This window comes from Canis lupus, chromosome 33 (genome assembly GCF_011100685.1).
Source record: "Canis lupus familiaris isolate Mischka breed German Shepherd chromosome 33, alternate assembly UU_Cfam_GSD_1.0, whole genome shotgun sequence".
Lineage (NCBI taxonomy): Eukaryota > Metazoa > Chordata > Mammalia > Carnivora > Canidae > Canis > Canis lupus.
This window is the reverse complement of record NC_049254.1, coordinates 23,710,068-23,734,662: the sequence shown is the minus strand read 5'-3', so window position 1 is coordinate 23,734,662 and position 24,595 is coordinate 23,710,068. Positions and strand designations below refer to the sequence as shown.

Genomic DNA, 24,595 nt, shown 5'->3' with positions numbered 1-24,595 from the left:
AGACAGTTTGAAGATCAAATACCATTATTCCAGCTTCAACAGTTTAAAGTCGTATCAGAATTGCATCTAGTATTATCTGAAACAAGTAGACAGTTATTTAAGACTTCCCTTTTTAATCTTACAATTTTTATTTTTAATAGTTTAGTGGTATCCTTGTTATATTGTGTCTGTGTATCCTTAAGTCTTATTTAATATAATAATAATGGTTTTGTTTTGTTGGGTTTGAGTTTTTGTTTTATTTTGGCGGCTGGTTTTTTTTTTTTGTTTTTGTTTGGGGTTTTTGTGGGGTGGGTAGTATTTGTCATAGCACCTCTTTAAACAACCTTGACTTCCCTTCTGAAAGTAATACAAATGCCATGATGTCTGGCCATTTACCTTTTCCTGGATTAAGAGAAAAAAGGCTTAAAAAATTTAAAGGAAGAAGCAATAGATGTCCACTAAACTCGGTTTCTATCCCATTTGAATTTATGCCTTGGATTGTGTCCTATTTGATCTTTCAGTTTCTGGAAATTCTGACTCTAGGAGGCAGAAGTATTTATTTCTAGCTAGAAAGGCTAGCTGATCAGTGTCAGTGGGAGAAAGAAGGTGCATTCAGGGGACTGTTCATAGTACAGTGCATTGCCTTTGTCTAAAAAAGAATTGGAGATCTTTTTTGAGATACTTTTTTTTTAAGATTTATTTATTTATTTATTCATGACAGACACCCACACACAGAGAGAGAGAGAGAGAGGCAGAGAGACAGGAAGAGGGAGAAGCAGGCTCCAGGCAGGGAGCCCGACACGGGACTTGATCCCGGGTCTCCAGGATCACAGCCCGGGCTGAAGGTGGCACTAAACCGCTGTGCCACCAGGGCTGCCCTTTTTTGAAATACTTAAATCTCATTCTCACTCATTCCCAGTTCCTTGTGAGGGTATATGGACTTTTCTGTTCTGCAGATATTTGCTGCTAAGGGCCTTTCAGTTAAATACTGGGAACTTAAGGCTGGATACTTGTAAATACTATCAGGGGAGGGTGTGAGGCAGGGGCAGAGTGGGGGCTGGGAGGACCATGGGCCAGGTACAATGTTGAATGAGGAAACTACCAGCAACTCCTTCTAGACTCCTTTGGAATTGCCTTAAGGCAGAGGAGTAGACTTAAGTCACAACTTGTAAGCATTTGGTTTCTAAGTGGTATATTTAATTCAATCAGCTGTATTCCATAGGCCATTAATGGCTTCTGTTGACCTTTGCAGTCCCCTTGAAACTCGTAATAAGCAGATATTCTACTGGAGTTTTCTGTTTGAAAAATAAGTATTTTTCTTGCTGGTGTATTAGAGAGCTGGAGAATCAGGTGAAATCCAAAGAATAAGGATTAGGGAAGTTAGCTTATTACTGATTTTGTATGACCAAACCGGTAAATCAGTGCTTCTCAAAGTGTTCTTTGGGCCACTTGCATATAAATCACTGGCTCACTCTTTAAAGTGATTCAGAGACCCTACGCCAGACTTCTAAATCAGAACATCCAAAGGATTCCAGGAATTTGCAGCATTTACATATTTGGAAATGATTCTTAGGCACATTGAAATTTGAGAACACTCATTTAAAATGTGCCAGTTGGGACACCTGGGTGGCTCAGGGGTTGAGCGTGTGACTCTGGCTCAGGGTGTAATCCCAGGGTCCTGGGATTGAGTCCTTTATCAGGATCCCGGCAGGGAGCCTGCTTCTCCTCCCTTTGCCTATGTCTCTTTGTGTGTCTCTCATGAATAAACAAATAAAAATCTTAAAAAAAATTTTTTTAATTGGGATGGGATCCCTGGGTGGTGCAGCGGTTTAGTGCCTGCCTTTGGCCCAGGGTGTGATCCTGGAGACCCGGGATCGAATCCCACATCGGGCTCCCTGCATGGAGCCTGCTTCTCCCTCTGCCTGTGTCTCTGCCTCTCTGTGTGTGTGTGTGTGTGTGACTATCATAAATAAATAAAAATTTTTAAAAAATTTTAAAAAAAAAATTTTTTTTAATTGGCTTATAAAAAAATAAATGTGCCGACTACCTATAGCTGTTACAAGTTAAAACTCATCCTAACCTTTCTACTCATTCAGTTTATAGCTTACTGGCACATTTAATTTTAATTGTTATATTTGCCACAGAAACTCCCATTGCTTGAGTCCTTTTGGAATATTAATTCTGAGCCTTTCTTTTTTTTTTTTTTTTTTTAGTCCATAGAACTTTATTCATTAGTAGCTAGAAAGAATGCCACTCAAGGCAGCTCACTATCCATTTATGGTGTAAGAAGCTTTAGTTAAAGAAAACACACTCAGAGTGGCTTAAAATAATTAATTGTATTATCTCACAAACAGGGAAATCAGAGGAAAGGCAGTTGATTTAGAGTTTGAGGATATCACCAAGGACCCAGGGTCATCCCATTTCTCTGTTCTGTCAGACTCAGTGTGCAATGCATTCTCTAAAAGGAAGCAATTGACTTTAGCAGTTCCAAGCTGTGTATCCAGATATAAAAACATCCAGGGGAGAAAGAGAGAACAGGTCTTAAGAGTCCGGCATCTCTTTCTTAGAAAAGAGGGAACTTTTCTCCCAAAAAATCTCTGGTACTGGATATTTTCCACTTGCACCTCCAGACCTACCTGCCATCTTCTAGAGCTTGCCTTATGTGCAAGGAGGGTAATCTCTCTGATGGCATCAATGGGCTCCTTTGCCCATTTGTTGCCAGGTGATGTGACCAACAGGAATCATTGGCAAGAAACAGAAGGATGGAGGAGAGTGAAGTCAAGTTATTAAACTTCCTAGCTTCATTTCTGCTGGGTGAATGCTGTGCCAGTTTTATACATGATATTACTGGATATCATATGCTATAACCCAGGGTAAACATTTTCTTCCTCCCAAAGAAGGAACCGAAGAACCTGGCTGACTAGAAGAACCTGGCTGACTACCTTTCAGAGGTGTTAGGATGATGTGACTTTATTCTCAGATTTGAAGTTCAGGTCTAAATTAGTTTATTTAGATCTGATATACTACCATTGCCACAGTTTGCAACCAATGACCTCTATCTTTCTATTCATAATATGTTTTTATTAGTAAACCAGAATTTAGCCATTTAAAGTGAAGAGTTTGGTGGGAGTGAAAACAGTGAGCAGCCATGTTTTTAGCCAAACTCTAATTCTGACTGATTTATCCTTCCTTCCTAATTGTCCTGTGTACTCTACTTCTCAATATCCAGGAAAAAAAAACAAAAAACAAAACAGCAGAAATACATGGTGTAGAGGATTTGAGTCATGATGATGATGGATAAACAGTTTAAGGGAACATTAAGAAATTATTGTTTTGATATTTCAGTTTGTAATCCTTCCCGCGCCCCTGTCTCCAGCCTTGTCTAGTGTGTTTATGTCTTAGACCAGCCTGTAAACTAACAATGATTTTTGCTTTTTTTAAATGGTTCATTTTACACACTGTAAGTACCTACCTATATAATGTCTTCACTTTTTTGCCTCTTGACTTGCAAAGTCTAAGATATTTTCCATTCAATTCTTTGTCCAGCTCCTGTCGAGGATTAGTGTACTTTTTGATCATCTCAAATAAGATATATACCCAAGATATAATTTAAGAAAATGTTTAGAGGCAGTTCTTTTGGGTATAATGCTCTTTCGTGTCTCAGGGCATTGAAATAAAATTTATTTCATTATTCCTTGAACAAAGAGGAAACAGTTTGGGTCTCTACAGCAAGAAATAGCCTGATTGATGTTCAGTAAGCAGATCCACGTGTTACTGATATAGGAACCTATAAATATGAAATTATTTTAGGAGAAAAATGTGAGAATAACTACTTCGCTTTTCTGTGAAATAATGTTTTGCTTTTTAACTTCCTTACAGTTCCTATTTCATCGCCCGTTAAGGCTGTTAAATCTGCTTATCCTTATTGAAGGCAGCGTCGTCTTCTACCAGCTTTATTCCTTGCTGCGGTCGGAGAAGTGGAACCACACGCTTTCCATGGCTCTCATCCTCTTCTGCAACTACTATGTTTTATTTAAACTTCTTCGGGACAGAATAGTATTAGGCAGGGCATACTCCTACCCACTCAACAGTTACGAACTCAAGGCAAACTAAGCTGCCTCTCAACAATGAGGGAGAACTCAGATAAAAATATTTTCATACGTTCTATTTTTTTCTTGCGATTTTTATAAATATTTAAGATATTTTATATTTTGTATACTATTATGTTTTGAAAGGTGGGAAGGGTAAGGGATATTAAATGTATCCACAAACAAGGTGATGTGATCTTTCATGTGTTAGTACATTTGAATAATACACAGGACGAGAGGTGTTCCTCTCCAGTAAAGAGATTGATCTGTTTGTATGGCTGTGGAACAACTCATTCATTTATGAACACCTCTCATATATCACTTGATACCGTACCTTTAGTGTGTCTGCTTTCCTTCCAGTCCCTTATTATCTTTAGTCCTCATTGGCCTTCCTGCTACAAAAAGGGAGATCAGTGGAGTTGCCTGACAGTTGCCATTCTCTTTCTTTTTGGCTGCCTAATAGTACTGGAATACATGGGGCACAGAGTGGGTTATAGTTCTGGGTGGGAGTCTTTGTTGCGTATTGGTAGCAAGCATTTCTGTGTAATGGGAATGCAGCATTTTGTTCTGCCCAATGACATTTAAAAATAAGAATCAGCAGCTATCCTGAAACTCAGAGGATATAGCTGTCATTTTCCCCATTCTTTCACTTCTTTTGCCTCTTAAGATTTTTCTTTAGTTATTAGATGTTTGAAATAATACTTTGTAAGACAATGTCTTTAGAGTGCTTGCACTCACGAAGGAGGAGGTGTATGGCTGGACCAGTGGGAGAAGATGAGTGCAAATGCCATGTGGGCTGGAGTATGGGGAGGTTGAAGATCCCGATTGATTAAAAGAATGGGCAAGTCTTGGATACAGTTTGGGCAGCAGCCCACCTACAGCGGCATGTTCGGAGTTACAAGCAGAAGTGAAATAGAAGTTACCTCTTTGTCCTCTGATACTTTGTGCCTAAAATGTGTGTGTTTTTAATTTCAAATTCCAGAACCTCTATGTCTGTGAGCATTACTAACCATTTTAGTCCATGTCTGTGTTCTTGAGAGGTGATCTTAGTCCATTGATGTGACTGGTCATCTAAATTTCTGAGGCCTTGAGAGCCTGAAATATATTCTCATCTGTTTTCTGTGCTTGGTTTGGCTTTTTTACACTGTGAACTTTTTGATGAAACACAATATGACTTATGAAGTAAAAAGACCAATCGTAATTCATAAACTGGCTCTGAAAACAGTTCTTGCAGAAGAGTTCCCAGTAGGTTTTCAACAAGGGCAGCATGATGAGGGGTAGGTGTGTGTATATATATAGCTACCCAGGGTAACTGCTATGTTTAAATTAATCATGGTTTCCTTAAGTATTTTGATATGTATACTTTTTTTTTTTTTTTTTAAGTTCTATTATTCAGCAATCGAGCTAAGTCTGTTCAGCTATTCAGCAAATACATGTTGACCACCAGGCACTATGTTAGGCACTGGGGATATAGATAGCAGTGAATAAGAGATACAAAGGCCCTACCCTCTATAGAACTTGCAATTTGGGGGTTGCAATATGTGCTGTAAATAAATTTATATCTAATGTCTCCTGGTAGTAATAATAAATGTAAAGAGGAGAAAATTGGGGCAAGAGATAGAAAGTACTGAGTAGCATTGCTAGGAGGCATCTTTGAGAAGATAATTTCTGAGCAATGAAGCAGTACTGAGCCATATAAATAGTTCTGGGGAGCATTCAGTAGTAGCAAGGGCAGTGGCCTACACTGGGAAAAATTTAGGTATATTGGAAAAATAGCAAGGTAACCACAGTGTATTTCGTTGTTTTTGTAAATGGTTCAGCCTAAATACGGTGGTTCTTGGAGTGAAGGGGCGGCAGGAAAGTTGCCATTTCGGTATTCTTTCCTGAGGATCTTAAAGATAGGCTTTCTTTTGTCCTAACAAACATTTTGATGATGGGATTGACAGTTAAAAAGCAAAATGGGTGGTCTTAGCGCAAACGTGTCTCATCAAAATGGCTCTGAGTTGGTTCTGCCTCTGAAACACAGCCCTGATAACTGATTAGAGATAACAGACTACTTTTGTAAACTAATCCCCCCACCCCATCTGGTTTGACCTGTCTTTGCCATATCCTAAACTAGCACAGGAGGACCAGATGCCAGGCTAGCTAAAAAAAAGGAAGTATACAAAATAAAAATTAGTTTTGGCTATAAGAATTGCAAAGTGCCTTCCTCTCTTTCCAGATATGACAGCTGGATGACAGATATTTCCCTCAGGGAGATAGCTTTCAGTTCAACATGCTCCTATACACTTCAGCTGCCCTTTTTTGGTGCCACATTCAGATGGGGAAGAGAAAAATTACTAGTTACCTATGTATCCTATTACTTATGCATCATGTGAGAGAAATGACATCTTTGCTCAGTGATAGGAGATGCATACTCAGTAAAGGGTGGCCTTTTGGTGATTGTTTATTTACTGGGATATTAAGTGGTGTGTGGAAAATGGTTTGGCAAAGATTAATTGGGTGAACTTTGGATACAAAGAAAGGAAGGTGTTTGGTCAGTTTGGGTGGCTTAAGGTAGGTAAGTAGAGGAAAGTAGTTGACAGGGATGGGCATGATGGGAATGTTCCCCAATATCCTGTGTACTCTGGCTCTATGTTCTATTCCATAAGCTGCTTTCCCTAATGTATCAATCACCACCACCACCACCCCTCCCCCATTTCTCTTTACTGAGCAATTATTATGTACTGGACACTGCTGGGTGCCAGAGATAGTGATGTTTAGAGTTGATTAATAGAAGGCCGGTAAGTAAATCAATAATTGTAACACAAAGGTGTTCAGAAAGGAAGTATACATACAAGATACAGAGGTGATAGAGGAAAGAGTTATCAATTTTGCTTGGAAGCTGCAGCAGTGTCGGAGGACTTCACTGCAGCAGTAACACAAGCATTTTAAAGGAGGACTGGAAGTTTACCACATAAATGAGGGAGATGGTTCATGCAGTGCAAAAACCCAAGGCATGGACTTGCACTAGTTCTTAACTACTTCAATGATGCTAGAGAAGTAGGCAAAGAATAGGTTATAGGAGGACTTGAATTCCACATTAAAGGGGTTTAAACTTTTATTATAGGTCACAGGTTCTTAAAGGTGTGATCCCCAGACACGACATCAGATCTACTAAGTCAGAATCTTGAGAGTAAAACCCAAAACTGTGCCCCTTTCACAAGTACTTCAGGTAATTCTTAAGCGGACAGAAGTCTAGGAACTGAAGACTGCTAGTGAAAGATTTTAAATTTAGGACTTATGACCCAGAGAATTCTCAAATCAAGAGTTCTCAAAATATAACCTCTGATTCTGCAGCAGCAGCATCACCTAACTGGGAACTTGTAAGAAATGGAAAGTTTAAAGCTCCACCCCCCCACCCCCCAACCAAGTCACAAACTCTGGATAGAGCCCAGATGTCTGTTTTAACACACTCAAGGTGAATTTGATGAGATCCACTGTCCTATCCTAGACAACTTTGGCAGCAATATGTGCAATCTGTTTGGAGAACAGACAGATGTCAACGAGACAGTAGGGAAATTAGCCAACCATTTAAAAGGTCCATGTATGAGAAGGTGAGAGGGTGTGGGGTGGGGTGTCACCACTCTGGGTGATGGGAAAAGTGGAATGAAAAGAGAAGTAAGGACAATTCTGGTGAATAACATTTAAGAGCAGAGGAAGAGGAAGCTTTCAAATGAATAAGACTAAGGAAATGGACTTCTAAGAGATGAGGTGAACTAGTGTTTCAAGGAAGAAATGATCAGCAGATCAAAGAAGGAAGTCAAGACAGAACTATTGAATTTTGTTACTAGATCATTGGTGATTGTATAAGAGAAATTTTAATGGAGCAATGGGGGCAGCGGGCAGCAGCTGGTCCAGAGTAGCAAATGAAGAAGCAGTGAATTAGAAAGTGTTCTTGGGAGCCCCTGGGAAGGAGGAATAGCAATTTCTGTGAGCTAGAAGGGAGGCTTGATACATACATACACGGCTTAGGAGAAGTGCTGGTGGGGGAGTGGGGGTGGAAGAAAGATCTGCCAGCAGAAGTTTGTGAAGTAAGAGGCAGTTTGGTGGCATCAATTTTAGGAAAGGGCTTAGAATAGTGGAATAGCTTTTGTGAGTTTTGGGAATGAAGGTATGGCTGAGGTGATAAACCATACATTTCCAAAGGTGCTCCTGCCACGGTTTTACGATTTTTCTCTGGTCTAACTCAACAGGTAAGTAAAAGGGTGGAGACAGGTGGTAAGAGACCTGGTCCTAGTTTGGAGGTTCACCAAGCAGGTTTGGCTGAAGTGGTCAAGGGAGTTAGTGGTGCCGGTGGGAATAGTTGAGATGCTGTACCTTGATGTCTGGAAAGGCTAGGGAAGGAAGAATGAAGTCCGGTGGGGGTACTGTCGGAAAGGTAGAGGTAGGCCGGGCATTAATAATCCTGAACAGGCAGAAGGAATAAAGGAGCAAGGATAGAAGTTCTCAGAATGGAATATAGGAGTTTAGGATCACAGAGTTCTGGGTTGTGAAACAGCATAATGTGTAACCCTGAAGGCAAATGGCCAAACTGAAGAGAGGTTAAAGCTGTAAGCAACTATGCCAAGAGTGTGGAGGGGGTTTTCCTTAGCATCACTGAAATCATCCAGAACAATGGTGGAAACCGGAAGCTCAGTGCCAAAGACCTGGAGACAGTGAGACACTGACTACATCATGGCGACAAAGAATGGGAACAGTTGAAGTAGCTGGATTCCGTGAGTTTGGGTAATGAGAGATTTTTGTAGGAGTTGGGAAGAAGCAGTGGTGTGGAAACAGAAGCTGGAAACGAGAACATCATCTCAGCAATTTGTAGTCTGTGTAACAAGGGAGAAATGTAGGAACAGGAGTGCCCTCAGGGGAGCGTCACCTTTTATGGAAGCCCAGGAATGTGGAAGCAACATTCAGGGAAGACCCCAGGGCTGTGAGGAGAGAAGACTCCAGAGGAACTGTAGGAGTGAGGGCAGCTGTGTGCTGCCAGCTGGGGGGCAGTGGGCACAGATACAGGAAAGAGAAACAGCTGAGCGGGAGATCTGGGAGTACGGAGGAGGATAAGGCATTTGGGGCAGTAACTACGGATGATGGGAGCAGGCCGGGGTGGCATAAAGTTCTAAATAGAATGTTGTTGCCAAAATGCTAGTACTTTTATCCCCTTGGCAATGGTGTTTCTCACTGCAACTATCACCAGATTGTGAGCCTCCATCGCATGACTGTTTTCCTGAGGACCTGTGATTTAGACCCATTGAGTGCCCCTCTCCCCCGTTTTTTGTGATAATATATGCCAGGATTCTGCTTCTTTTCCCCCAGAACATCATTAACATAATCATTCAAATGCAAGAGTAGTCCCCTTCGATTGACTGATTCAAATAAGAAAAAAACTGAGTTCACATCGGTTCAGATGGATCCACATAACTCCAAAAGCTGTGGACTTTTGGGGAGCAATAGCTTTTTTTCTTAGTTTTCATGACAATATCCATTGATTTATAGTGGGTATCTTAGGTAACATGTATGATTGTAACAGTAAGAGAAGTTGCAAATATTTGACAATTATTAAGAGGTAAAATAACAAAAACAAGAAAAATTTACTGAAGCAAATCATCAGGACTTTGTGAGACCAAACCTGGAAGTAAAAACTAACATCGAACTAGAACAACGAGACTGATGCATATAATCTACTTTTCCTACTACTGATTCTGGTGACCCCAGGTCCTCCTCTAGTTCATAGTGCCATCATAAGCATTATCCTTTATATCATTTATTAGAATACATTTTTAAAGCGTAACAATGTTTTAATTACACTTAAATGTCTCTATGGATAGGTTTAATATTTATACTTCTTCAATCAATAGAAAAAATTTGATTATATCTTTGGAAACATATTTGTCGAGCTCAACAAACAAGCTGAAACCATGTGGATTTCTAACAGACTCCTTTGAAAAAGTGCTTTACCTTGCAGAATTATAAGCCAGGAATTACTATGGCATTAAGTTATTGCAAAGCGTCGTGATGCATCCAGTAGAACACATGGCTGCATAGTTCACGGATTTCTTAGACTTAGCTACATCCTCCTTCATCCTCACAGAGACGTGATTTTGCACTGCTCATGACCCTCAAGGCTGCTAAATGACTTACGGTGCGCCAGCCCATCCGTGGTGGCCCCCAGTTTTACACTCTCTGGACCAACACTGATCTCAGGCAGTCGTCCTTCTTCCATCTCCTATGCCTCTCCCTGCTTGGAAAGGTGCCCGCTCCTTCTTCTGGCCTGACTGCTAAAGAAGGTATTGACAAAGGAGGACACATTCTTTGTCATTCTACATTTTTAGCTGACCTTCTGCTGGAAGTGCCTAAAATTATACTCCTGAAAACATTTAGCCCCAAGATTCATTTTTGTCATCAGATAGGACAAGCCATTGTAGAATGTGGTCCTACTCAATCCTGGTGGGAACTGGACCTGTCCTGAACCTCTCTCGCTCCAATTCTAGACCAGTGAGTCTTATGTTCCCCACTACCTCTTCAGGCAGCAACACGAGACCTGTGTAGACAAATGACTGTACCACCCAATTTTGGTCAAATGTGATTAGCATGCGGTGAACATGCGACATGAAAGTAACATCTTATCTTGGACCTATGACTTCATCATCAACAGGAGTTAACCTATTTTGTGATGATGGACATCTCTAAAGCCCCCTCTCCAGGAGCCTGGAATGCTGACATGAAGTGGCTCATTAGCAGAGATCCAGCAGGACTTCACAACCAAACCAATTAAGACCACACATAACTTTAGAACTATTTGTTCTTAATTACCACTCTCACATTTTTTAAACAACCAAAGCAAAATTCTCAATGCCCGAGTGTCTCCCTAGTACCTTCTATTGGATTTGCCATTGTGTTTAATTAAAGCCAATAGGTAACTTGAACACTATTAACAATCCTATTAAAAGATGGTAGTTGCTACATTTTTCCCTTTCAACTTTCATTTGGTAATGGTTCTAAATCTTGCTCCCATTTGTTTATGGACCGTTTCTTTTTTTTTTTTTTTTTTTTTTTTTTTTTTGACCGTTTCACTTGTTACCACTTTTTTCACTTGCTCCCTTTTTTCATTAGACTCTTCAGGGATTTAAGAGTTCTAAGGTACCCAGTGCAATACTACTAAGCTCTTGATAAATATTGTTGAAGATGATGATGCTTACATTTTTAATTTCCCCAGAATCCAGAATTTTGGCCAATATTTTGAATTTTAGGGCTTTAAATTAGGCTGTCTTAGTGGGGTTCTTGGTGAGGTCTCTCCACATTCCATCTGAAGCAAAAAATAAAAACCAGATTCCCTCTATCTGGTCCATTTTGCCCCTCTCCCCCCAAAAAGGAAAAAAAATAGTTGGCCTGAGAGGGCCATTTTGCCAATAAATATAGGTTATTATCATAAGCAACCACTAAAACTGAAAGAAAACAGTAGGAGATGCATGCATTTCATTTCCAATTCACCATTTAAAATCAACCACGCATTTTGAGGAATGGTAACTGATTTGAAGAAGCACTTTGAGAATCTGATTTTGCAGCCCTTTGTAGGGCACCATGCAGATAGATCCTCCTAAAACCACCAGCCCTTGTTCTGTCCCTCCTCTGGATGGAAGCAGGCAATTTGATTTCCATCCAGCCATTCTCAGAGGGGTCACTTTTCAGTGAATGACCAAACAGGTAATCTCGGGGCATTTGAGGGAACAATTTCAGGGGAAAAAAAAATGTGAGTTCTCTCTGCCATGAAATGGAATTTCCTCAGCGTCAGGTTAGCCCAGCCCACAGGAAGTTTATGAATGTGTTTGTGACAGTTGACAGTCTGGGCTATAGCGAAGAAGTCCACATTTAGGCCGCAGGGCACTAATCAAGAAGGTGAGTCAGCTTCCACAGCCTTCCGGATTGACTGGCTAGGAGAGCTCAGAGTAGAGAGTATCTCCAGACAGTTGTCATTGTGTCTCTTGATGGCATCCGCATACCCAAACTCCTGAAGATGACGCTATGAACAAGAGATGACAGAGTCGAAGGAGCAGGGCAGCCTTTGAAGAATCTGCCTGGGCGCCTCAAGCGGAACTCCCTCTATGAACTTCATGGCTTCTCACTCTATCCCCATATAAAATATATCCTCTAAGTGTTACAAACAAAAATTCAAAATGATCATAAAATAGTTTAAATATTTCGTTACTCGGTTCAGAGCTCTGATGGTGAAGCAAAGTCCAGTTCCTTTCTTCCCTCACATTCTAACTGGAACGTGGTCTTTATCAAAGTGTAGACACCATAGTGCACTGCGATGGGAGAAAGCCTATCTGCCCACATTTTCTGATAAGGCAGGAATGTACTTTCCAAGTCTCCTGAACATGGCCTTTCTCATCTGTCACCACTATATTTCTTCACCTTGTTTGCCAAGGAGGAAAAATGCCCTGCCCTAGGACGTTTTTTTTATGGGTTGACTTCTCATTGGCTGCTGGTCCAGGGTCTCACTCACCTAATGAGAATGGAAGACACTGAACTGCCTCTTCACTGTTCCTCTTGCTCACACACCTCAGTGCCCCCTGAAAGGAGAACTCATTAGCTGGCCTACCAGTTACCCTTGCCACAGACACTGGCTTAAAAGGCATAGCACTAGATTTCAAAACTAAGGCTTATCAGGGAAGAAGGGAGAGAGGAATATGTATCTGTTGCAGGATATCGGCTTTTAATTTCTTCCCAGATGAGGTAACTTCAGTTCGGCCTTGGTTGTGAGGTCTGCTGAGAGGTACTGCTAGTCCCTAGAGAAATTTCTGCAATGACAGCTTGTGAACAGTTGAGCCGGACTTGAGCCTGAGAAGATGTGAATAGAGCTAGAAACAGGTCTCTCTTAATTTGTTCCTACATAATAAGATTGTTGTCTTAGAAGGTTTGAAACTATTGATACCCTAATGGGTTTTGCTTTGAGAAGGGCTCTTGGGAAGCCCTTTTGGGGGGAGCACCAAAAATCTGCCAGCAGGTTATATTAGTTTTCCTTCCTCTCACCAGCTGAAAAAAGAAAGAGCCATTGGAAGTTCTAAATAACTGATATAAAATCAGATTGGTTTATTGCTTCTGCTTGCATATAGACAGGAGAAAGGCAAGTGGGAGGGCCTGGGGTGGGTGGTGGATGAGGGGTATCAGGGGGGAGAAAGGTGCCTCAAATCTGCTCTGAGTAATGGAAGGAGAGGGAGAAAGGGAGGCACCCGCAGGCTAAAATGAAATACATTTTCTGCGGGCAGCTCTCACCGAGTGGTAGTGATGGCCACCCTGCTAGGGCTCCCTCCTTATCCTCTCCCGTACTCCCAGCCTAGCGTGGGAGGACTGGGAAGCTGAGCCAGAAGTGTTTTCTACTACTGTCCCATCGATTGGAACACATTAGTGCAGTTCTTTAAACACATCGTGTGGTCCTACCTATGCATGGGGTTTTCCTCTATGATGATATCCTGCTCACGGACTCTGATTTGGAAAGCACACAGATCACTACTCCATACCTAAGTGAAAAGTCAGCACATTGCACTGAGGTAACCCTCAACTCAGCCCTCACCCTGCCCAGCTACTGGATTTATAAATCAGAGGTGAGGATAATGGTAGAGTCCCAAATTAACAAAAGCCACAGCCAGTACGAATTTGCTCTCGTGTATCGATTCTGATTTTCTACACTGACATATGGAACCATCTCCAACAGGTAGGTCTGCAGAGATTCCAGGGAAAGAGCATGGGTAACCTCACCCACTTGGGTCTCTAAGTGTACATTAGCTTGCACCTCTACACATGTGTAGAGTGTACACATCTACAAAGTTTATCAGAAAACTGATCTAAAAGAAAACATGCTTTAAGGAGCATTAAAAAGCGTGAAGTAAAGAGGAGGCCTTCAAACCTCAACAGCAACATTTTCCAACACAGGCAAAGGATTTTTCTTTCTTTCAAAAGACGCATTATTTTAGCCAACTCTCAACGATAATAGATAATGACAATGGGAGAAATGCAACTCACAATCCCAAACTCAATGGAAGCAAGCACTCCTTCTTCCCTTACCTGACCTTTTCCCACCTGCCGTTATGGATTTATGTAAATTTCATCCCTGGGTCCTTCCCTTGACCTCTCTTCTGGCAAATGGACTAATTAATAAATGGTCAGAAAGCTGGAGAAAGAAAAGAGGCCAAAATAAGCCCAAACTTGGATAACCTATTCCTGGAATAATGGCCACGCTGGCCTTGAAATAACTTCCAGATGATGAATCATGCCACTTTTTTCCAGACACCAGCAGGTGAACTAATGTCATTCTATTTGCCTCCCACTTCTTCCATCCAGAATCACTGATCTCCGCTGGGGCTGGTAAAAACAGCTGGTTGAGGTCTCTAGTCTTTGGCCATTCTTAGGGATGGTCATTTTATTCCTAAGTGTAACCCCTTCTGGTGTGACCCATGTGTTTTCCGCCAAATCCCCACAAAGAAGGCCAGGGGAAACTGTCTGGGTGGGACTTCTGATAGGGGACAGGAGAACCTTGGGATCTGTCACTGTGGATGAAGGGGGAGGGTGGTCCATAATGGGGAAAGGAGGACTGAATAAGATTAGGCTCTGAGGTCTTCCTGGCCTTGACCTGTGGAAAGGTTTAGAACCCCCGGACGGTCGCTCTATTTTTGAAGAAAGAAGGTTGTCTCCGGATGGCTCTGTCTCTGATGTGCGCTTTCTGCATTGCACTGTTGCATCCTGGGTGGAGAGCAGGTTAGCCAAGACTGGTTCTGGAGGAAGGGTGGGTCCCTCACACATGTGGGATGTAGTGGTATCCATTGGCAAGGACTCAATGGCTCCTGTATCTTGCTTTGGCTTCTCTTCTTTTGGGCTTTCCAAGGAGAGAGAATCCTCTCTGGCAGATCTCTGAGAGGTCCCACCAGTTGAGCTGGGTTCCTCTTGGCTCCTCTCCAGAGGCTGCCCTCCACTGTCCCCTGAGCTCTGAGAGGGCAGGGGCTGTGGGATCTGTGTGTATTGAATCTTGGGTGGGATGACTGGGACTGCCCTAGCCTGGCACATTTTGACCATGAAGGAGGTTCTCACAGCTGACACGCTCACAGGAGCTGAGTTACGGCGGCCTGTCAGGGCATGAACAACAATGTCCAGGTCCTGAGGGTCCTGGGAGCACACGCTCCACGGGTCTACTTTACAGTGAGATGAGGTCATCCATGTGACTTTTGTGTCTCCTGGCTCAGAGAGCTGCGTTCCAGGTGAACCGAATGAGGCCACATTGTCAAACCGGAAGAGGTCAGTGATGGGAACAGCGGAGTCCAAGTTGAGAGAAGAAGGCCTGTTTTTCCCTTTCGGAGGCCCACACTCAGTGCTCTGCAGCTGTAACTTTGGAGGACGCTCTCCAGGTGAGGAGCTGTCTTGCACACGAGGTGAACTCTCCTTGCTGCCGTCTGGCCCAGGAACCCCACCTCGCTCAAGCTGAGGGCTGCTCTGCTCATGGTGTGTCCCCGGGTCCTCTCCTTCTGCTAGGCCGACAGGGATGATTTCAGCTGTTTGGGGCTGCAAACCACCCGGTCCCTTCTGGCTGGGAACAGCCTCTGTCCCTTTTGGGCCAGAGAACTCTCTGAAGGACCTCAGGGTTTTCTCGTCCCATCCAGTAATCTCTCTCCTGGGTGCCAGGGGCTGCAGAGGGTCGCAATTCCTCTCTGCTTCGAGGTTGGCACAGCTGCTGGAGGATGGAGCCTCAAGAGTCCACTGGCTCCTACCCGTGGTGGTTTTGCCATCTAGAGAATGGCTCTGACGGAGGCCGGGCCTGTGGGGGAGCCTCTTCTCCAGTCGGCGGCCCTGGGCACCCTGCACCTGGGCCTCCTGCACATCCTTCAGGGTGGGAGAGTGAAGGGGGCTCGTTACCCACTGGGGCTCCTCCCACGGCTCCACCATCTCCAGGCCATGCTGGCCGATGTCGGTCACAGCTTCGTCTTCGTCACAGTCTGAGGGCTCCTGCGCCGAGTGGGCCACCTCCCCGTCTCCTGGTGGGGAGCTCTCCGCCTCTCCTGTTGGGCTCCCCAAACCAGAGCCTTTTCCCTCAGGATCCGGAGCAGCATTCTTTGAATTTCGCTTTTCCCTTTGTCCTCGAGGGGCCTCCTGCCCCGGACACCGGCGAGGGGCCCCCGGGCTGCCCCCGGGCTTCGGCAGGTCTGTGCACGCCTGTGTCCTCGAGCTCCTGGACGGGTCTGCTCCCTCGGGGCCGCCCCTTGGCGGCTGGATTCGAGGCGCCTCCTCCAGAGGAGTTGGAGGGGGGGCAGCAGGCGGGAGAAGCGGAGACAGCTCCCCCGGGCCTTCCCGGTCCACCTGTGCTGGTGGAGAGGCTGCCCCAAGAGGAAGTATTTCCAGAGGAGCCAGGCCGGTGGGGTCCGGCCGCCCGCCCTTCTCGGGCTCGGGCCTCGGGAGGATGCTCACGCTCGGGCTCGCGCTCGGGCTCTCCGGCTTTTCCCTATTGGCTGCCGAGGAGGCCCCCTGTGCGCTCTGATTGGTCGGCTCCCTAGTCCCCGCCTCCACGGGGGTGGGGCCTGCGGGGGGACCGCAGGCTAAGCTCGCAGCGGGCTCCGGGGAAGCCGAAGGCCCCGGGCCGGACCCCACGGTGGGCTGGGCTGCGCTGAGCTTCAGAGCAGGTGGTGGCAGTGACGAGAGCTCCTCCTCGGATTCAATGATCTTCAGCTCCTGTTGAATCTCGGGCCAGATCAGGGCATTGGCCAGGTCATCTTCATCCTGAAAGACATCAAGAAACGGATTATTTTAGAGCCCAGGGCTCGGGGCACGATTTCCCAGTGACAGTGAAGGGACTGGCGCGGTGGCAGGTGCACTGTCCCAGCAAATAAAGGACACGGCATTATTAGCAACCGTGGATGTTTATTTATTATTCATTCATTTTTTAGAAATATTTTATTTATTTATTCATAGAGACACACAGAGAGAGGCAGAGGGAGAAGCAGGCTCCATGCAGGGAGCCCGATGGGGGACCCGATCCCAGGTCCTCAGGATCACGCCCTGGGCTGAAGGCAGGCGCTCAACCGCTGAGCCACCTGGGCTGCCCTTAGTGCTTACCACGTGCCACAACACATTTTAACTGCATTTTCTTGTTTAATTGTCCCAACAACTCTAAGGCATAAGGACTCCTGTCACGACTCCCATTTTAGAGGTGAGACCTATGTTCAAACAGATTAAACAATTTGCCTAGGTCTCCCACAGCAGCAGCCTGGGACTGCGATCCAGGTATGTCTACACCAGAACAGAAACGCTTAATCCCCGTGCACTGTTGATTTATAAAACAAACCGACCCCTGGTCTCATTTAACCTCAGGTTTACCAGATGGCACACAAGAATGAGCTTCTCCTAGTGGAATCTAAATGCTAACTCATACCCTGACATCTGCTTTCCAAATAAACAAATCCAGCTTCTCTTATTACCAAAGAAATACATATATTTCATGTGGAAAAAACACCCAAACACGTGTTAAAGGAGAATATAAAAACAGCAAATTCTTATAATCGTAGTACCCGCAGATAACGGCTGCTGGCCTAGAAGGGTGTCTCCTCCTCTATCCTGTTTGCTGCCCCTTATCTCTCCTCAAGTATAGTTTCTCTTTGTCTGACTCCTCCCTTCCCCTACACAAAGCCCCAAAGTGCAGACAGGAAAGGGATTGGAGGGAGGCCCAGTCAGGGCCAGGGAAACACATTTCAGTGGCCTTCATTTCTTGTCTCAAGGCCTATCTGTCCCAAGGAGCAGTTCCAGGAGGCAGATCCATCCTGTGGGGGGTTCAGGCCTTTATGAGAAATCTGACCTGCTGCCAACTTGACATCACTTCCCACTTGGCTCTGATCACATGTTTCATATTACAATTAACTTGACGCTTTTCCCAATGGACTACGAGCTCCTTAAGGTCAGGAATTATGTCCATTCCTCTTTGATTCCTCAAGGCCAATGGTGCCAAGTACACTGTGAGTAGTTGCTCATTAAGAGTTTTTATTTTGTGTTATTTCTATTTGAGATATTTCCTTCAGAGGATTCTCTAGGAGTAGAACTCCTTGGTCAAAAGGCAGGGATGTTTTTGAGATCTGATTCTGCTGTTTCGCACTTACTTGTATCTATCTCTATTGCACCTTTAGGGCAGAGGGAGCCTTTTATCTGTCTCTTTACTCTCCTCAGCAGCTACACTAATAGACCTCTTACTAAGAAATCAATAAATTTGAAAAATAAATAATCACATAAACTCCCCTTCCTCTCCCCCACCATCTCAGTAAGTGGACCATAGTGCATCTTTCTGCTTAGATCAGAAATCCATGAGGTGTCTTGTCTCTTCCTTCTTCCTTACTCACATCACTTCACCAAGTGCTGTTCATTCTAGCTTCTTTTTCATGTGACAAATATTATTTTATTATTATTTATTATTTTAGACACTGCTATTTCATTTCATTTCATTTCATTTCATTTCATTTCATTTCATTTCAGTAGGCTCCACGCCCAATGTGGGGCTTGATTGAATTCATGACGCTAAGATTGAGAGTCACATGCCCTACCAACTGAGCCAGCCAGGAATTCCACCCCCCCCGACCCCAAATATGGAACACTCACAAATTTGTGTGTCATCCTTGCACAGGGGTCATGCTAATCTTCTCTGTATCATTCCAATTTTAGTATATGTGCTGCCAAAGCAAGCACCATTCTAGCTTCCAAACAGCTCTTGAAGCCTTCCATTTCTATCCTTGTGGCCCCCACCCTTGTCCAAGACACTATTTTTTCTCACCTGGCCTGTCACATACTACCCTTCTAACTGGCCTCCCTGACACCTCTCCTGCCTTTTCCAAGCCATTCTCACAAAATAGTGATCTTTAAAGTATAAAATTCTAGGAGCACCTGAGTGGCACTATTTATACTTGATCCCCCCAGAATTCAATCCCTGTAGCAACCTCTGTCTCCTTCACCTTCTACAATTGCAAATACATCTCTCAAGAACCTTTTCCCAGCCTTCGTGAGGCCTTTACAGCACTCCCACACTGCCCTAACTCCCAGCACCTGGTCCTTCTGGAAACCAAATCTATAGAAACAAGCTAAAAGGCAAAGAGCTTCCTTTTCCCCTTTGGCACACACCTCCAGATCACAGAGCTGCCTTCCAAACGCAGGACTCCTCCCTGGACGTCCCTGACAACCTCCTTGCACCTTCATTATATTCAAGGACATCTCATAAAACTTTGGAAAAACTTCACCTCTAAAAAGTATAAGATGTGAGGCACCTGAGTGGCTCAGTCGGTTAAGCATCTAACTTCTGCTCAGGTCACGATCTCAGGGTCCTGGGATCAAGCCCCGCAGTGGGCCCTGTGCTCATTAGGGAGTCTGCTTGATTCTCTCTTTCCTTCTCCTTCTACCTGTCCCGCCACTTGTGTGCGCTCTCTCTTGCTCTCTCTCTCTCCCAAATAAATAAAAAAATCTTTTTTAAAAAAGCACAAGAGGTGTGGTAAGTTCTGGCATCATGTTTTAACTTCTCCAGAAGCCATTGGAAAAAGGCATGAATCCTGGAAATCTTTGAAAAGATTTCACAAACATACACAGACAACTGTCCATCCAGGATGTCTGGAAGGAAAGCTGGACCCCATAACGGTCATCAGAGTTGGGACTGGGATATGACAAACAGCTTTTGTGCTACTTCTGGGATTGAATGTCATTATATTTCAAGGACATGTCACTCATTTATGGTGACTTCAGATCAGAAATATTTAGAGTTGAGTCTGTCTTAGGGAATCTGAGCTGGAAGATGCCTTCCCATCACCACAGGCCCTCTGAAAAGTCTGCTGAAAAAAAAAAAAAAATCCCAGACCTGGTTAGAACGTTGTCTCCTAAAGTTCCTTGGGCAGAAACTGGATCTTAAAATAAACACCCTCTCTCCGCCCCCAATCCTTGTTTTCAGTTATACCATGAACCCTTGGGACAAAGAGGATTCTACTGGCTGGGCCAGGCAGTGGGTCCATCTTACCATCTCATGGAGAAACACCGCTTCGGCTCTGGCCCTGGGGCTCTCCTGCAGAGTGCTGGGCTCCACCTGGCCAGCCTCTCCACCCTCCTCCTCCTCCTCCTCCTCCTCCTCTGCCTTCTCCAGGTCAAGCCTCTTCTCTAATTCACTTGAATGTTGAGAGCCCAGGGAAGTTTCTGAGGTCTTCTTTTCCTCCAGTTGGGAGCCTGGCTCCAGGGAGGGGCCCTTGTTGCATTCCACTGTCCTCACTGCTTCTGGTCCTTGCTTGGCATCCTCGAGAGCCACCTTCTTAGGTAGAGAAGCTGCAATGAGGATGAGAGGTACTTGTTGAAGACTTCGTTTGCAGAGAGGCCATTCCCAGCACAGTCTCTGTCCTGGACCAGCCCCGCTTCACACGTATGGAGGGAGCACTCACAGCCCCATCCTTTCCTCCTAGCCGTGCCCTGCCTTTATATCCCAGGGTCCCCGACTGTCAGAGATGGGAGAGGTCTTGAAGATCTTCTAGTCCAAGCGCTTGCGACCAGACACCATTTGCTCTTCCCCTCCCCAGGAGACATTTGTGTGCAGAGGAGGTGGCTATTGGCATTTAATGAGAAGAGGCCAAGGATGCTGCTAAATATTCTACAAAGCATAAAATAGCACCCCCCCTCCTAACAAAACTGCCCAGCCCACAATGTCAATAGTGCCAAGCTGAGAAAACCTGTTCTAATCCAATCTTTCACTTGACATATAAGTAAATTCAGATCCTGAGAAGTCAAGCTGTTGCCTAGGGCATAGAAATCTGTTATTTACGCCAAGTTACAAAGATGTATTATATTATGATTGACAGCTTCCTGTGTGACTCTCCCCAGAGGTTATCTACACATCAGTTTGGATGTACCTGAAGTGATTACGCCCTGGTCTTAGGTCTACCAAGGCAGCGGAGAGGGAGGCAGACCCCAAGGTCAATCTCTACTACCTCCATGAAGAAGGTCCTATCTCATTGTACAACACTGTTGTCACGGGGAAGAATAAAGACCAAACCCCTAGGACACTAACTGATTACATAGTTTCCTCAAAGGCCTCACTTGCTCCTCTAGCCCTCACTCTGCTCCACCTGGCCCAGCCCAGCACAGAGCATTCTTCAGACAGGGCTTGTTTTGACACCACTGAGTTTTTACTCATCTTCTGCTCTCGTCCTGAAGAGAATGGGAGGAGAAAAGGACAATGACTTATTGCACATTGTCTGCGAGCCAGACTGTGAACGGGCATTTTATGGACCTTCTCCCATTCAGACTTTACCTCAGCCTTGGAGAGAGCGACCACCCCTGGCTCAGAGAGATATCAACCATGTTCCACTGTCAGGCGGCCCCAAAGTGCTGAAGCTAGGGTTCAGATGGGCCCAGGTGCGGTCCAAAACCTACACACCTCCTGCAACATTCAGCTGCCTCTCAGCCCAGCATGCCTTCCCCATCTTTTCTTTTTTTTAAAATATTTTATTTATTTATTCATGAGCGACAGAGAGAGAGAGAGAGAGAGAGAGAGGCAGAGACACAGGCAGAGGGAGAAGCAGGCTCCACGCAGGGAGCCCGATATGGGACTTGATCCCCATCTCCAGGCTCATGCCCTGGGCTGAAGGCAGCACTAAACTGCTGAGCCACCCAGGCTGCCCAACTTCCCCATCTTTTCTGCATGGAGAAAGCCCAGCCATTCATGAAGGCCCAGACAAATGTCACCTCCTCTGGGAAGCCATCCTGGAATCCTCCTGAAAGGACTGCCTCTCCTTGATGCCCTTGCAATCCTTTCTAAATACCTCTTTCATTATGTTTCAGGGACCGAAGCCCTCCCTCATTCCAAAAGCCCAAGGAGGGGGGCACCTGGGAGGCATAGTCAGTTAAATGACCAGCTCATGTGATCTCCGGATCATGAGATTGAGTTCCACATTGGGCTTTGTGCTGAATGCAGAGTCTGCTTGACATTCTCTCTCCTTCTCCTTCTGCCCCTCCCCCTTATGCTCTTTCTCTTAAAAAAAAAAAAAAAAAAAAAAAAAAAAAAAAGCCCAAGTTGGGTCTTATGCTACTTCTACAGGCTGACCTTGTGCTACCGTTCAGTATGGTTTTAGTTTCTCTTCCTAGTTCATGAGCTTGCTGGGTGAAGAGATCGTGTTTTAACAATATCTGTAGCTCTACAGCTGATTGCAAACATGGGAAGGAGCATGGTGGAGTGTTTTAAAGCATGGGTTTTAAAATCTGTATTAAAATCCTGGTTCTTCCACTTCCTTGCTATGAGTCATTCGGCAAGTTAGTGCATTTCCTCTCTAAGCAAATGGGGCTAATAGTAACTACCTATCCCTCACAGTGTTGTTGTGTGGAGAATGGAGATAACACGTGTAGAACACTTATGACAGTGCCTGATACCATAACGGTTGTTTCAAAAAAGTTAGCTAATATTAATGACGAAAATATTCTTTAAAAAAAAGATTGTATTTATTTATTTGACAGAGAGAGAACACAAGCAAGGGGAGCAGCAGGCAGAGGGAGAGGGAGAAGGAGGCTCCCTGCTCAGCAGGGATGGGGGCTCAATTCCAGGACCCTGGGATCATGACCTGAACTGAAGGCAAACATTTACCCAACTGAGCCACCAGGTGCTCCTAATGAAAATATTCTTAAACCACAATGAGCATTTGTTGGTTTGTCTGTCTGTTTTCCTTTCCTTTGAGGTTCTCCCTACTTCCATTTTATGTGGGTCACAGTTGGCTGTTGACCACAGAACCCCTTCCAACTCCAGAGATGGTTCAGAGACTCAGGCTTAGCCAGTCTTAGAACCCTCAGTGCCAGGCAACCACGACTGGTCCAAGGCTGGGCATGAGCCCCAAGCAGGCCAATCAGAGTCTTCCCTGCATTTGATATATAATCATTGGGAGCAAGATACCCTTTCTCATTGCTAGGGTTGCTATCCACATTCTCTGCAGATATGAGGGATGGATGGACGGAGAGGGGTTGAGTCAAGACGAGTTGAATTCTTTGAGCTTTTCCTCCTGCCTTCTCACTATATGAGTGACTAAAATAACAGGCAACCTTACTGAGTACCTACTATGTATTACTCACTGTTCTGAGAGCTTCACTAATTTAGTATTCACAACAAACTTTTGAAGAAGATATAAGTAGGAACATCGTTCCCATTTTATGGCTTAAGTTGAGGCACACAGCTGCTAAAGATGGGACAGTAGGGGATCCCTGGGTGGCTCAGCGGTTTGGCACCTGCCTTCGGCCCAGGGCGTGATCCTGGGGTCCTGGGATCGGGTCCCACATCAGGCTTCCTGCATGGAGCCTGCTTCTCCCTCTGCCTGGGTCTCTGCCTCTCTCTCTCTCTCTCTCTCTCTCTGTCTCTCATGAATAAATAAGTAAAGTCTTTTAAAAAATAAATAATAAGATAAATAAATAGAGATGGGACAGTGGAATGGGTGAGACTGGACTCGGTCTCAGGCAATCTGGCTCCAGAGCCCACAGTCTTCACCACTTCACTACAATGTCTTGCAAACTCTGTTTAAACAAGTTTAAGTCTGTTTTTTTAATCCCTTGCAATGAAAAGAAACCCTCCCGGGGTGTCTGGGTGTCTCAGTCCGTGAAGCATCTGCCTTCGGTTCAGGTCACGATCCCAGAGCCCTGGGATCAAGCCCTGTATCGGGCTCCCTGATCAGTGGGGAGTCTGCTGCTCTCTTGCCCCTCCCCCCACTAGTGCTTTTTCTCTTTCTCTCACTCTCTCTCTCAAATAAATAGAATCTTGAAAGAAAGAAAGAAAGAAAGAAAAGAAAGAAAGAAAGAAAGAAAGAAAAAGAAAGAAAAAGGAAGGAAGCAAGGAAGGAAGAGAAAGAAGCCTTCCCTCCCGGGCTTCACCTGCAGAAGTCTCGGCTCCCAGTGGCTTGTCGTCTTCAGGCCAACCTCCACTCTCTGACCCCTGGAATGAAAACTCTTCCAGGCTGGAGAGCGACTGGAGCTCCTTCGGGGGTGTTCTGCATGGGGTGCTGTTGGTGCTGATGACAGCTGACACTCGCAGCGGCACGGACACGGCAAAGGGCTCAGAGATGTTCAGGGCTTTGCGCTGGTGCCGAGGAGAGGGCTCCATCTGGAAGAGACTGCTGGCGAAGACAGATTTGCTGGGGCTGTCGCTGGACGTGTAGAACATACCCAGCATCTTGGGGGCTGTCTGCTCGCTCTCGGGGTCCTCGATGGGCCGGAACACCTTGAGCTGCTCGGGCGGGGGCCGGGCCTGAGCGCCCTGCAGTTGGCTTCGGTCACCGCTCATGTCGAAGCCCCCCTCTGCCCCCGCTGGCGTCCCCTCCTGGCCCCACTCGCCCTCCTGCTTGCTGAGATCGCATGAGCTGCCGGGGTTGGTCGAATGCAATTTTGTCGCTGGAATGAAGAATCCACCGGTGGTGACCGTTCGATTAAAATTTCCTTTGTTTTCTTTCCCTAGTGAAAGAGCAAACAAACACGGGGTC

At 45.0% G+C, this 24,595-nt stretch overlaps 2 protein-coding genes and 1 non-coding gene across 5 annotated transcripts in view; 1 reads left to right on the top strand and 2 right to left on the bottom strand.

Annotated features, from left to right (window-relative positions):
- TMEM39A (transmembrane protein 39A) overlaps positions 1-5,187 on the top strand; it is a 38,072-nt gene extending 32,885 nt beyond the window's left edge. For all 3 annotated transcript variants that reach the window (XM_038582928.1, XM_038582927.1, XM_038582929.1), the window contains one exon: positions 3,859-5,187. In XM_038582928.1, coding sequence (XP_038438856.1) covers positions 3,859-4,092 — 234 coding nt within the window. In that variant the 3' untranslated portion in view covers positions 4,093-5,187. The remainder of the gene's footprint in view (positions 1-3,858) is intronic.
- The window catches only part of ARHGAP31 (Rho GTPase activating protein 31), a 119,267-nt gene continuing 97,871 nt past the window's right edge, over positions 3,200-24,595 (bottom strand). The window contains exons 10-12 of the mRNA XM_038582926.1: positions 23,991-24,566; positions 20,119-20,417; positions 3,200-16,859 (exon numbers count right to left, since the gene is read on the bottom strand). Coding sequence (XP_038438854.1) covers positions 14,406-16,859; positions 20,119-20,417; positions 23,991-24,566 — 3,329 coding nt within the window. The 3' untranslated portion in view covers positions 3,200-14,405. The remainder of the gene's footprint in view (positions 16,860-20,118; positions 20,418-23,990; positions 24,567-24,595) is intronic.
- Positions 18,704-18,809, bottom strand: LOC119867385. The gene has a single exon (XR_005383467.1). It is a non-coding gene; the product is annotated as a U6 spliceosomal RNA (small nuclear RNA).